At 42.8% G+C, this 13895-nt stretch overlaps 1 protein-coding gene across 2 annotated transcripts in view; it reads left to right on the top strand.

Moving 5' to 3' along the window:
* Window positions 1–7960: 7960 nt before the first annotated feature.
* Window positions 7961–13895, top strand: part of SLC25A26 (solute carrier family 25 member 26) — a gene marked incomplete at its 5' end in the record, with an annotated part of 144234 nt that continues 138299 nt past the window's right edge. For both annotated transcript variants that reach the window (XM_079713514.1, XM_079713513.1), the window contains one exon: window positions 7961–7993. In XM_079713514.1, the coding sequence (XP_079569640.1) occupies window positions 7961–7993 (33 nt within the window). The remainder of the gene's footprint in view (window positions 7994–13895) is intronic.

The raw sequence follows: 13895 nt of genomic DNA, 5'->3' as shown, positions 1-13895 counted from the left end.
TGTGCATCTCTGCCCTGCTTCTGTCTTAACTAAACAAACTGTTTCTCTATGTGCTCTCCCACTTGTTGCTGTGCTGTGTCTCTAATAATAAACTTTGTACCTCTTTTTACAGTTTTGCCTCTGTGAGAAATGCATTTTTCACTGGGGGCAAAAGCTAGGGGGTGTGGTGACTGGGATTCCTGGTTTTCATCCAGCTCCCCAGGTTCAATTCTAGGGCAGGGGATTAAGATCTTGCTTCATGCCACCACCCTCTGCTGCCTCTCTGAGATCATGTATACACCCCATTTTGTTTATCCATTCATCTGTCTGTGAACATTTGGGTTGGAGGAAAAGTATCTCCAACCCATGGAGCAGAGACAAGATATTTTTCTTTTCATATATTGTCTTATTTTTCCTCTTTGCACACTCCTTGCTCCCTCCCTCCCTCCCTCCCTCCCTCCCTCCCTCCCTTCTCCCCTTCCTCCCCAACCCCAGCCCCTGTAGAAGGAGGATAGAATTTTTTTTTTTTTTTTTTTTTTTTGCGGTACGCGGGCCTCTCACTGTTGTGGCCTCTCCCGTTGCGGAGCGCAGGCTCCGGACGCGCAGGCTCAGCGGCCATGGCTCACGGGCCCAGCTGCTCCGCGGCAATGTGGGATCTTCCCAGACCGGGGCACGAACCCGTGTCCCCTGCATCGGCAGGCGGACTCTCAACCACTGCGCCACCAGGGAAGCCCAGGAGGATAGAATTTGACTGAAGTTTGTTATCACTGGGAATCTCAGGGTATAGTACAATGAGTTCCTTTTTTTGAAATTATTGCGATAGAATTTATCTTTCGGAGCACATTTAGATTCACAGTAAAACTGAGCAGCAAGCAGTCCATTTGAAGCACTCAGTGGAGCGCTCCCATATACTCCCTCCTTCCCCTCCGCCCACACCACGGTCTCCCTGACAATCAGCATCCCTCACCAGAGGGGTATGTCTGTTACAAGTGATAAATCTACATTGCAACCTCGTTATCATCCCAAACCCATGCTTTACACTGGGTGAGTCACTCAGTATTGTACATTTTATTGGTTTTGACAAGTCTGTAACGACATGTATCAACCATTATAGCATCACATAGAACAGTTTCGCTACCCTAAGAATTCTCTGTGCTCCACCTACTGTACTCCACCTCTCTCCCTCTCCTTAACCCTTGGCAACCACTGATCTTTTTACGGTCTCCGTAGCTTTGCCTTTTCCAGAATGTTGGAATTATACAGTATATAGCATTTTCAGACTGGCTTGTCTCACTTAGCATTGTACTATGCATTGAAGGTTCCGACATGTCTTTTTTCATGGCTTGATAGCTCATTTCTTTTTAACACTGAATACCATTCTGTTGCCTGGATAGACCACAGTTTACTTATCCCTTCATTTATTAAATGTTGTCTTGGTTGCTTCCAAGTTTTGGCAATTGTGGTTATAGCTGCTGCAAACATCCATTTGCAGATTTTTGTGTGGACATAAGTTTTCAACTAATTTGAGTAAATACCATGGAGCACAATTCCCAGATCATACGTTAAGACTACGTTTAGCTTTGTAACAAACTGTCTTCCAAAGACAGTCGTGGAAGTCAATGACTTCCTTTTGGGTTTTACAGGAAACCAGGAGTCCAGGCTTGATTATAATACCTAAGTCGTCACAGGTTGACAGTTTGGATTAAGTGAGAAAATAAATAGGGACATGGTCAGTGATGGACACAGAGCCTGATATAAGATGGTTCCTTTTTTTTTTTTAACTGTTGCAGAGCTGTCCAGATGAACTAGAAATGGGGATACGGAGACAGGAGAAGGTTTTTATGACTGGTTTAGTCATTAAGTTATGATTTTTGAAGGCTCAAACCACAGAGCCTTCAGTTTTGCAGAAAGGAGAGGAGGAAAGCCTCTGAAGGATTAGGCGGTGGTTTAGGCATCCAGGATAAATACAAAATTGGACAAGAGGCAGGCTTCTTTTTTTTTTTTTTGCGGTACGCGGGCCTCTCACTGCTGTGGCCCCTCCCGCCGCGGAGCACAGGCTCCGGACACGCAGGCTCGGCGGCCATGGCTCACGGGCCCAGCCGCTCCGCGGCATGCGGGATCCTCCCGGACCGGGGCACGAACCCGTGTCCCCTGCATCGGCAGGCGGACTCTCAACCACTGCGCCACCAGGGAAGCCCGAGGCAGGCTTCTTAACCCAGAAGATTGTAAGAATCATAGAACACCATGATAAAAAATGAAGTTGGGAGGGTCAGATGTTTACAAAGTAAAAAGGCCATTATGAACACACAATAACTAGTTAGCACTTGCTGATGGAATTAATTTGAAGAATAATAAAGGTTCTCATTTGTGATTAGCCAGAAGATTGTGGTTTAATGGTGGACAGTTTTGTTTTCAATTCCTGTAATGGGAAGATCATGAACCCCATTTCTGTTTTCCCATTATTTCCTCTACTGCAGAGAGAGAAAAATAGCTCGATTTGCCCTTGAATATAACAATAGTCAGTGACTGAGAAAAATCATTTGCTGTCGTCATCTGTGTCAGGTAAGTGTCACAAGGGCGACCTATAATTATCAGTTGCTACTTCAACAGAGGGGAGCAATTACAGCAAGGGCAGTTTGGTGTTATGTATCAGTGTGACAGGCTTGCCAAACTGATGGGTAGTAAATGCACAAGGCACAAGGTTTTAGGATAATTTCCACGTCCAAAAGAGTGGAGATCTTTGTCAGAGAATGTAAAAATTAGCTGAGCAAATTTCATCCTGATTATTTTTATATATGTTTTGGAAACCTAGCCAGAGCTTCATCTTGGGTCAAATATTGAACAAAACCCAATTATGGGAGATAACTGATTCACGCTTTGTAAAATCTAGGCAGGTTGATATCAACTTGCTCATGGAAAAGACAAAGAAATTAAACAATATCATGTGAGTGGCTGTCAGCTGGAGCTAGGTCAGCAACAATATCTGATGGTAATAGCTGCAGCAGTACTATTTATTCATTAGAAATGGCCAGTTACGCAAGAAGAAAACAGACATCATTTTTAATGTCCCCAAGGATAACCCGTCATCATATAGATTTTTTTCTGTGCGCTTGTAAGTTATATATATTGCCTCTAAGATTGTCCCCATTGATTGCTGCTGCCTTATATTCATGCCCTTGTATAATCCGCTCCCCTTGAGTGTGATTAGGTTACAAAAGATTGTGGCTTCTATCTTGGGTGCTCTCTCTCGCTCTGATGGAAGCCAGGGGCTGTGTTGCAAGCTCCCACGTGGAGAGGCCCTCGAGGCAAGGAACTGAGGGAGGACTCCAGTCAACAGATATTGAGGAATTGAGCCCCTCACTCCAACAACCTGTGTGGAGCTGAATCCTGCCAACAACCACGTGAGTGAGCTTGGAAGTGGATTTCCATTCGAGCCATCAGTTGGGACTGTAGTCCTGGCTGACAGCATAACTGCAGTCTCATGAGAGATTATGAGCCAGCTAGGCCTAGCTAGGCCGATTCCAGATTTCAGATGTCTTGAGATGGTACATGTTTGTTGTTTTAAGCTGCTAAGTATTGTGGTAGTTTGTTATGCAGCAATAGAGAACTAGTATGTAAATGTTTACAAAAATTGGATTACAGTGTCTTTTGTCGGTCAGAGTTCTAGCAGCAAACAGAAGGCACCCAACTGGGATTTTGAAGAGAAACTTGGGCAGTGTTAGGAAAATCAATAAGGTACGAAGAGGCAGCCAGGGCGTACAACAGTGGGAAGCCATTATCCTCCCTAGACCTGAAAGAGAAAGGGAGCCAAAGAGAGGAGGCTGTTTCATAGTAGCAGTGTTGTAGAGGAATGCAACACCTGCCAGAACTGGGTTGAGGCAGGGAGGGAGCAGAGAAGAAATACCCTGACCTCTTTCTCTGGCCATCCTCAGATCTGCCCATGACTCTCATTGGCCAAACCCTACTGGAGACCATGGAGCAGTTCCTACTGGTCAGCTTTCTAGGACAGAAAACAAAAGAAGAGAAAGTAGGGAGATCTGCTGGGGCATAAGGACAGAAACCAGCATATGCAAATGCTCTTGTGCAACTGTTTTTATTTTTACCATCCTTCTGTATCATTAAAGATTCTTCTACATCATGGTTTTAAATAGCTACATATGGATACTATAACCAACTTATCTCAATCATGCAATGACGAACATTTTTGGTTGTATAAAAATTCTTCTTTTGCTATGAAAACGGTGAAATGAATATGCTTATAGTCATATTTCTATGGATTAAAAAAATAATTCTTTAGAGTACAATGCAATAAGTAGAACAATTGAGGACAAAGAACATTTTTTAGGGTTTTGATATATCTTGTCGTATCACTCACCAGAAAAGTTGCTTTGATGCTCCCCCTATAAAAATCTTTGCCTATTTGATGGGTTTGAAAAATGCTGTATTGTTTTTTCATTTTGATGTTATTAAGGAATTTAAAATATTTTCACATGTTCATTAGCTACTTATTTTTCTTCCTTTGTGATTTTCCCCATTTTTTTCTATTGGTATTGGTGTTTTTCTTATTGATATATAGGAACTATTTAGTATTAAGAATTCATTCTTGTCATATGTGCTGCAAATATTTTTCCTAGTTAAAAAAATTCTCATGCATAAACCTGTTTCTTTACCTCAAGAATATTAAAATATTTACCTTTTCCTTTTAGTATTCTAATAAATTATATCAAGTGAGAATTTTAATCCATTTGGAACTGTTTTTGGAGGTAAAGTGTGAGACAGGGATGAAACATAATTTTCTTCTAAATGGTTATCTAACTGCCCCAAAGCCATTTATTGAAAGGACAGTCTTTTTTTTTTCTCACTGATTCAAAATGGAAACACAAATCCACATGGAAAGTATAACCTTGATTTTATTACTTAAAGGGTTCCTTTCTGTTATATATATTTTTGCATATGGGTTAAAATATGCATATGGGTTAAGATACATGAATATTTTTATTGCAAATGATTCTATTACTTTATTTTTCAATAAAGATCAGTAACAGGAACTTGGAGCTTGGGTCTAGTTCTGGCTAAAGATTATGTCCTTTATTTCCCCTAAGCTGGACCTAATTTGTTTTTTTTGATGTATTGTTTTTGACCTCCTGATAATTTTTGTAAATACTACAAATATTTCGGAACTAAAGTGAGCTTGGCTTACAGTGGTAGATTTAATTGAGGAAGACAATATTATTAGTATAATTTCACATGTTTAGTGCAAACCAGTACTTATCTCATTTGGTAGACTTTTTAGCTAGAAGAACTGAGGATATACTCTGCCTGCAATGTGGTGACAATGACAGTGCATTGTAATGTTCCATTTAAAAGGCATGCACAAGTGGTAATGGATCTTTTCTGTAAGCATTTCATGAAAGGAAGGCCCCAGGTCATGTTTGTACATCTGTATTTCCTAAAGGGTTTCCAGTGGCATCATGAAATACCTGATGAAGCTTTTACCTCTGAACGATAGAAGAGAACATAACATTTCTGTCTTGCTCTCTTAGATCACTCACTCTGGGGAAAACCAGCTGAGGACACTCAAGCAATCTTATGGAGAAGTCTATGTGGTGAGGAACTGAGGCCAACTGCCAACAGCTGGCACTAATTTGGCAGGTATGGAAATAGGCCATTTTGGAGGTGGATCCTCCAGTCCCAACCAACTCTTCAGATATAGCCCTAGCCGATGCCTTGACTTCAACCTCATCAGAGAGACCCAGAGCCTGAACTGAGACAGGCTTGTTGGTGAAATTAGCCTCTGTATACCGGTGCCGAATTAAATCTGGGAGACAGAATTTTGGGTGAAGTAGAAAGAAATCGCGTTATTGCTTTGCCAGGCAAAGGGGACCACAACAGGCTAATACCCTCAAGACTGTATGTCCCACCCTGGACAGGGGTCGTGAGGAGTCTTTAACAGTGTTCAGGGAGCAGGGCGTGATCAGCTCGTGGACATTCTTCTGATTGGTTGGTGGTGAGGAAATTGGGAGTCAGCATCATCAACCTTCTGGTTCCAACCGGTCTGGGGTCTACGTGCTTGTGGGCAGCATACGGTTAACTTCTTCCACCTGGTGGCGGTTTCAGTATCTGCAGAACAGCTCAAAGGACATGGCTCCGAATATTATCTATAGACCTTGGGGAAGAACTAAAGGTCCTTGACTTTGTTTAATGGCCAAAGTATTATTATTTTGTCTTGCTTGACTGTGTTCCTTTCTTTCTGCATTTTCCCACTTCTCTGATTAAATTTATTCTTTGACTAAAGTTTTTCTACAGACAAAAGGCAGGCGGAGGACACCGGTGGGGTCTATTCCAGGAAGGTCTCGCAGTGTCCTGCTAGGTTACAGGCTGGTACCTGGGAGCTGGGACCTGGGACCCTTTGCAGCAATGCTTGCACCTGGACAAACGTCTCCTCAAGCAACAAATACAAAGAAACTCCAAGGGGCTAAAAATAACTGCGTGCATGCGCATTTGGGGCAAATTATGAACAAGATACAAAAAGCCCCAAAACCTGACTTCCACATCTGAGGAGTCGGGAGCAAAAGCATGGTAGCGCACATGATCCTTGCACACAGCACCACCAAGGGGATGGGCACCCCACCCAAGCCACCCCTGCAGCCTGACCCCCGGACCTGCCCCTACCCTCGCCCCATGTAAGCGACCAGCTTGCCCTCCCCTCAGGGAGCAAGCAGGGCCACCTGTTACTTGTTTTCGCGCCGTCCTGCTACAGTACGAGTCCCAATAAAACCTTGCCTGAATTTCTCGTCTGGTGTTTTTTCAATTTCTATTGATTAAGGAGTCCAAGAGCCCTGGCCGGTAACAGAACACTCAGGTAAGCCACTCCCAGATTTCTGGGGGTTCAGAATTTGAAACCCTGAAGGCATTCTGCTGATCATTTCTAGAACATCTCAACTAGAAGAGAATATTGACTGTAGAAGTGGTATGAAAGACACTGAAGAAAGGCAAAGAACCTAAGGCTGTTGCAAAGGTTTTGAGGAAATATGATGAGGTCATTAAGTAAAATTTCAAGCCTGGGTCTGCTATGTTCTCTGTAGCTTTGGGTTGGTTAGTGAACCTCTTGGAGCATCAGGATTCTCTGTAAAATGAGGATGCTAACGGTGCTTACCTTACAAAGTGGCTGTATTAGAGCACCCCATCTGAGATGCAGTTGGCTCTTAATAGAAGGAAACTTAGAAGGTATTTGTTTGAGAAATGTAAAGGCAAGTCCACTGCAAGAAACTTTAAGTACTTAAAGTGGTCTTTGAAGTGTGCAACTGATACTACAGCTGACAAGATGAGCAAGTAAATAACCGAACAAATGAATTATATTAAGTGCAAAAAATGCTGGTAAGAAGTAGAGGACATTAATTTTTAGCTCGAGTAAGGACATTTTTGAAATGTTTTTCTATATTTAATAATTTTCTGATAATGAGTCTGTTTTATGGAAAATGAGACAAAATTTCTACAGGTGAAACCAACAGATAAATGCAAATAACTCATTGGAAGCCACAGGTCTCGCCCGCTGAAGCTAGTCCTGCGTCTCCACGGCCCCGCCTTCCACTATAGCCACGCCTCTTTTGGGTTTATGGTTGGGCTTCACCCTTTCCTTATCATCGGGCTCGCTACGCCTGGTTCCCAGTCGAGGCTCGTTTGCTCGCGAGAGTTCCTCCACCTGGCCCACTCAGAAGCTGTAGGAAACGGAGGCAGAGAAGAGTCGCGAGACTTGACTCGACCACACTTTCCAGGCCCCGCCCCTCCTTCCTGGCCTTCCTTCTGGCCCAGCTGCCCCGGTTGCACGTGTAATTGTGTACTTGTTGTGGTTCGACCTCACGTGGCCACGGAAGTGCCGGCGTTACATGCCCCGCCTCCAAGATGGCGGCGCCCAGTGCCGGGGCCCACGACGTGAGTCGGCTCAGCTTTGAATTATAACCTTGACTGAGTCTATGCGGCCATGGACCGGCCTGGGTTCACAGCCTCGCTGGTGGTGAGTACCGGGCGGTAGAGTGGGGGCGCTAGGCGTGCCGAAGGCTTCCCTGTCCTAGTACCTCCTTCCGGTTTTGCGCTCTGAATCATCCCCGGGTCACCGGTCACCAGGTCTGGGAGGAAGCACGGGGCTCCTGGGCCGCGCTGGGCCTCGTGTCAAGGTTCTGAGTTTCCTACCTGAATGACAGAAAGAGACGGGGGTGGGATAGAGGTGGTCTTGACTCATAGTCTTCCGCACCGCGGTTTACCTCACGGAAAAAGAAAAGTTTCAATTGTATACTGTAACCGTACTCTGGAGAGCTTGGCAATGAATGAAATATATTTAACAAAACTCTTGAGTCGCTCACCGACCTCCTGGTCAGGAGTGTGGTTTCATTTTGCTGTATCTTTTTTCAGTCTCGGAAAATGACGTATCCATTCATTCATCTTATATATAATCTGCTTAGTTTGCTTCCGAGCATTTTTCTAGGCTTTGGGTATATACTGATGAGCACAAACAGCCGCGCGTTGAGCCAGTACGTCAGTGGTGGTTAATTCCTTAGAAAACAACGAGAGTCAACGTGTCTTAACATCAACCCCCCCCCGCCCCCCCGCCAAATCCTTTAATAAATACTTTGAAACCTTTCTTAGGACAGGCACAGTAGGGGATACTAGATACAGTAGTGAAGAAGACAGATTGGCTGCCTATGTTTTCATTGTAGGAGAGCGCGCAGAGGCAGACGATAGACAAGTACTTTTTCGAAAGCTTTTCCTGAGAAATGGAGGCCTAGAGGACTTTCTTCGTTTAATTATCAAATGTTTTTGCAGGTGTTGGAGATAACATGGTGAACAAGCTAGACCTGGCCGCACGGGTCAGGTGGTGGAGGCAGAAGGGTGAAATGCTTGTTATCATAAATGACGATGAGGGTTAGTTTCAGAGTGTATGGAAAGATGTGGAAGGGGAATCTTACCCAGACTGGTGGAATGATGGTTTTGTACCACTTCCAAATCTGGATTTGTTGATATTTGTAGAAGCTAGGTTTTAGAGATGCAAAGAAATATGTTACCCCTTTGAAGACGTTTTCCTGTCCAGCTGGTGAGATGGCAGTAGTACTTGTAACAATTAACATTGCTCTGCCGGGAACTAGGGTAAGCTCTTTACATACATGGTCTCATTTAAGCCTGACAAACAATTGAAGTCGTATCCTAGTTTTCCAAATGAGGGAAGTGAGGAATAGTATGTTAGATAATTTGTCCAAAGTCACACAAATGAGATACATTTCATGTGTGTAAGTGTCGGAGCTCAGATTCCAAGCAGTGTAACATGGGATTCTATTTACTGCTCTTTGAGACTATCTCTGAAGTCAGCAACTTCAGAGATAGTAGTTGCTAAAAACAGGTGAGTGTCAGAGTTAACAAAAGAAAAATTGTATTAAAATTTATTTGATTAAAGAAGGGTACACATGCATACTTCTTTTTTCGTAGTTTCAGAGGGTAAAATTGGGATCGATTGGTAGAAGTTTCAAGGAAGTTAGATCTCACTCCCGGCGAATTCATTTAGCCTGCAGTTTATCTGCCATGTGTTCTGTCTACTGGTACTGTGATTGCCCTTGGAGATTTGATGGGAAACAAACCAAGGCTATATGATAAGTATTGTGAAGGGAATGAACTGAGGTGGGAGAGAGAGAGAATAATATTGGAAAACCTACTTTAGATGGAGCGCCCAAGGAAGGCCCTGAGGAGCTGACGTTTAAGCTAAGACCTAACAGATAAGAGGCCAGTCATTTTGATGAGCAGAGGGGAAAGTTCAGAGGGAGCAACACGTGAGAAAATCCTCAGGTGGAAAGAGTTCAGTATGTGAAGGTGGTGGCTGAGGCCTAGTGGGTGCGGGTAGTGTGACAGGGGCTGCTGTTGGAGAGCTAGACAAAGCCTGCCGAGGTGAGTCTTGGTGGACAGTGGAAAGGAATTTGGATTTTATTCTTATTATTTTTATTCTTATTATTGTTATTTTTTTGCGGTACGCTGGCCTCTCACTGCTGCGGCCTCTCCCGTTGCAGAGCACAGGCTCCGGAAGCGCAGGCTCAGCGGCCATGGCTCACGGGCCCAGCCGCCCTGCAGCATGTGGGATCTTCCCGGACCGGGGCACGAACCTGTGTCCCCTGCATCGGCAGGCGGACTCTCAACCACTGCGCCACCAGGGAAGCCCAGGAATTTGGATTTTATATGAAGCATAACGAAAGCCATTAGAGGGTTTTATTATTGAAGTAGTCCGGAAATGGAGGGGCCCTTTTTTTTTTTTTTTTTTTAAACGGTTGGGAGCATCTTTGAGGAGGCTAAGCGCTCCTCAGGGAGTTCTGTTTTGTTTACTACTGTGTGACCAATGCCTGACACTTCGTAGGCACTCAGCACTTGTTGGGTGAATGAATGCAACTTCACATGTTTGCGGAAGTCTTCAGCCTCGGCTTCTAAGGATTAAGTGAGATGTAGTACAGAGCCTGAGGTAGAGCAGATATTTAACTGTTTCCTTCCTGAAGTTTCTGGAGCAGGATTGAAGGGCTGTAAAGCTGAATAAGGAGAGAGCTTCTGGCATGTTAAGTTTTCATTTGGAGCACAGAGCAGACTATTCAGAAAAAACCCCTCCAAGAGTACAGTCACTGGTGCATGCTTTTAGGAGAGCAGTTTGAAATAAGTATTAGCGACCTAAAGATGTTCATAACATTTAACTCAGTGAAGATAATAGGAAAACATGAAATAAGAGAGGAATGGTTAAGTAAATGATGATAGATGCATTTCATGGACTATTTAGGGGCCATTGGTAACAGTGCTTGTGAAGAGTATGTGCTATAATAGTAACATGGAAAATGCTTATGAGATTTAAAAAAAGGAAAGAAAAAATACAACACTGTAACTGTATACATCTGGTTCATGCCTAATTAAAACTTGGTAGCCGGGTTTCCCTGGTGGCGCAGTGGTTGAGAGTCCGCCTGCCGATGCAGGGGACACGGGTTCGTACCCCGGTAAGGGAGGATCCCATATGCCGTGGAGTGGCTGGGCCCGTGAGCCATGGCCGCTGAGGCTGCGCGTCCGGAGCCTGTGCTCCGCAACGGGAGAGGCCACAACAGTGAGAGGCCCAATTAGCTTAAAAAAAAAAACAAAAAAACTTGGTAGCCAAGGGGAATTGGTTCCAGGTCCCCTGTGGATACCAAAATCCACAGATGCTCAAGTCCCTTATATTAAATGTATTATTTGCATGTAACCTATGCACATCCTCCTGTATACTTTAAATCATTTCTAGATTACTTATCATACCTAATACAATGTAAATACTGTGTAAATAGTTGTAAATACAATATAAATGTTATGAAAATAGTTGCCTGCATGCAGCAAATTCAAGTTTTGCTTTTTGGAACTTTCTGGAATTCTTTTTGCAAATATTTTGAATCTGCATTTGGTTGAATCTGACGATGCGGAACCCCAGGATATGGAGGGCTGGCTTTATTCCATTCCTTAAAAAAAAAAAAAAAAAAAGCTGTATTGAAATCCTCTAAGATGGAATGAAATAATTTTGGTAGTAGCCCTACTTTTTTCTTCTACTTTTTTCAATGCAAAACAAACAAACATACCTCCAAACCACTCTTTCCTTCCAGCCTGACTCTTCTGTCTCTTTCAGTACTTAGCTGTGTCATCGACCTTGTAGTTCATCTGGGTTGTTACTTGAGTGAAACCAAAAGCACCCCTGTCTCAGTTACTTTTAACTGGGTTACAGGTGAAGGAACTTTGGCAAGTGTTGCTGCTCTGCAGTGTGAAGTGCAGGCAGTCCTTTGCGTGTAATGTGGGGCCGTAAAGATGAATGGGCGAGTGGACGTCATGCAAAGTGATCTTAATAATTGATGAAAACATGATTATTTAACGACCTTTAAAAATTCTTGTCAATGTTAATAACTCTCTTACTGTCGATTGTGGAAGTATAGGGAAACGGGAAAAAAAAGTAAAACTAACATTTAGTACAGTGTAACTTAAAACATTAAGATTGCATTTCTTTGTAAAAAAAAAAAAAAGTATCCGAAGTAATTTGTAAGTCATATAACTTGCAATACAGAACAAGTGGAGATTTTTGCTGGCACAGCTTGCTCTGGGACATCTTTGTCCTTTTCGTCACAGCCTTTTTCCCCGTATATGGTGATAAGTTCGCCTTCACTCATTTTCCTCTGGCTGCATGTCTGGAATCTCTCCAATGACAGCAGTGTCGATATTCCCACAGCTAATTCTTTTATAACTCCTTTTACATTTGATTTGAATGTCACTTTCAGTGTTAACCACTTGTCATTTATTTGCCCTGCTTTCATGTTTGTTGGCCAGTTCCCTCTTTCGATTATCCATTTTTGTGAAATGTCACCGTGGTCACTGTAATTCAACTGTCCTGTTAGAGGACTTGTGTTCCTTGTGGCAACTGAGATGCATGCGTGTCGGTGCTGTGCAAAGCAAGGACTGCTTGTACTGTTTTTTTTTAAAATTGTTATTATTATTATTATTTTTCTTACTTAAGGGAGGTGGTTCTGAAAAAGCGTCTTCATAACATTTGTGTCTTCTCACTGGATCTGCCCTTCTGAGAACCACTGGCAGAAAGGGACTTGAGGGCAGTGGCATGGATTATGTTGCCAAGGCTTCTTAGGTGGGGTAAGAAAACAGAAGAAAAGATAAGAATGAAGTTGAAGGGACGTTTTCAGAGTTCTTTTTGCCTCTTACGTTTCTTTTACCTTTCTTTTCTGGAAGGCAGCTTCCTAGTCTGCTTTCTGGAGTCAAGGAAGTTAGTATATGATGATGAAGCATTAACTCCATATCTCTAAGGGATTGGGAATTATGCTGCACATTCTCGAGCTTGCTTTGTGTGACTTGTTTCTTTCTGTCATTTAGGCCACAGTGGGCAGGTCTTCCTTTTTTTGCTCATTTTTGTGTTGAGTAGGCAGTCACCTAGATAGAGGTATATTCTCAATTTTCATCAATCAGTGGAGCATGCAAGGCACTCTTGGAGACCACCAATTGTCTGGGGCCACAATCGAGAACCACTGCCGTGATGGAGGCATTTCTTCTGTATTTCAAGTACGAGGAGATGGAGCTACCTTTCCTTTCTCATTTTTCTTTCAGTATAAGAGGGGGTCCTGGGAAAGTTTTAGAATCTGAAATTTAGCTGTAAATGACTTAATATGCTTTTGTACCACTTCCAAACCAAATGCTGTGTGTTCAGATGTAAGTTTTAAATATTAAAATTTTAATGGTACACACAGAATTTGAGTAACAAAATGCCAAATAGAGGGAAGATAAAACTTATACCCATAGTTTTTCCACCTCCACGCATCAGGTATTGTTACCTGTTTAACCAGACATATGTGTGAGCCTTTGCTCTGGTACTTGGGAAGAGCAAGAGCCTCGAAGATATGGTCCCTACCCTCAGGGGTGTGCAGTCAAGTGGGAGCAGACATTTAACAGAAAATAAAAAAAAAATTAACCATGTAATTATGCATGGAGATAAAAAGTAACCGTTTACCGAGCACTTTAATGTGTGCTTATGCAGTTTTTTTCAGAGCAGAAATCATATGGTTACAATTTTGTCTTCTGCTCTTTTTTTTTTTTTTTGTATTCTGGTTAAAAAAAAACCCCATAAATTCACATCCAAGCATCATAAAGAAATTTGAACAGTAGTGTTTCTCAGTATTTTGAGTTTGATGCTGAATCGTTCCTGCACATGTCGCGTGATTTGGTTTTCTGTTGTGTGAATCCATGGGTGATTCTTGTCCAGGGAGCAGCATTTGAGGAAAGCTTTTCATTCATTATCGGTAAGGAAAGACTTGAGTTTATCGATTTTGTATATACATTTATAGTTCAGTTTAATATATGAATGTAATCTTCAGTCTTTGGTCAAGTCC

The sequence above is a fragment of the Hyperoodon ampullatus genome (assembly GCF_949752795.1).
Source record: "Hyperoodon ampullatus genome assembly, chromosome: 10".
Taxonomy (NCBI): Eukaryota; Metazoa; Chordata; class Mammalia; order Artiodactyla; family Ziphiidae; genus Hyperoodon; species Hyperoodon ampullatus.
The sequence above is the reverse complement of the archived record's forward strand: the minus strand, read 5'-3'. Positions and strand labels throughout refer to the sequence as shown.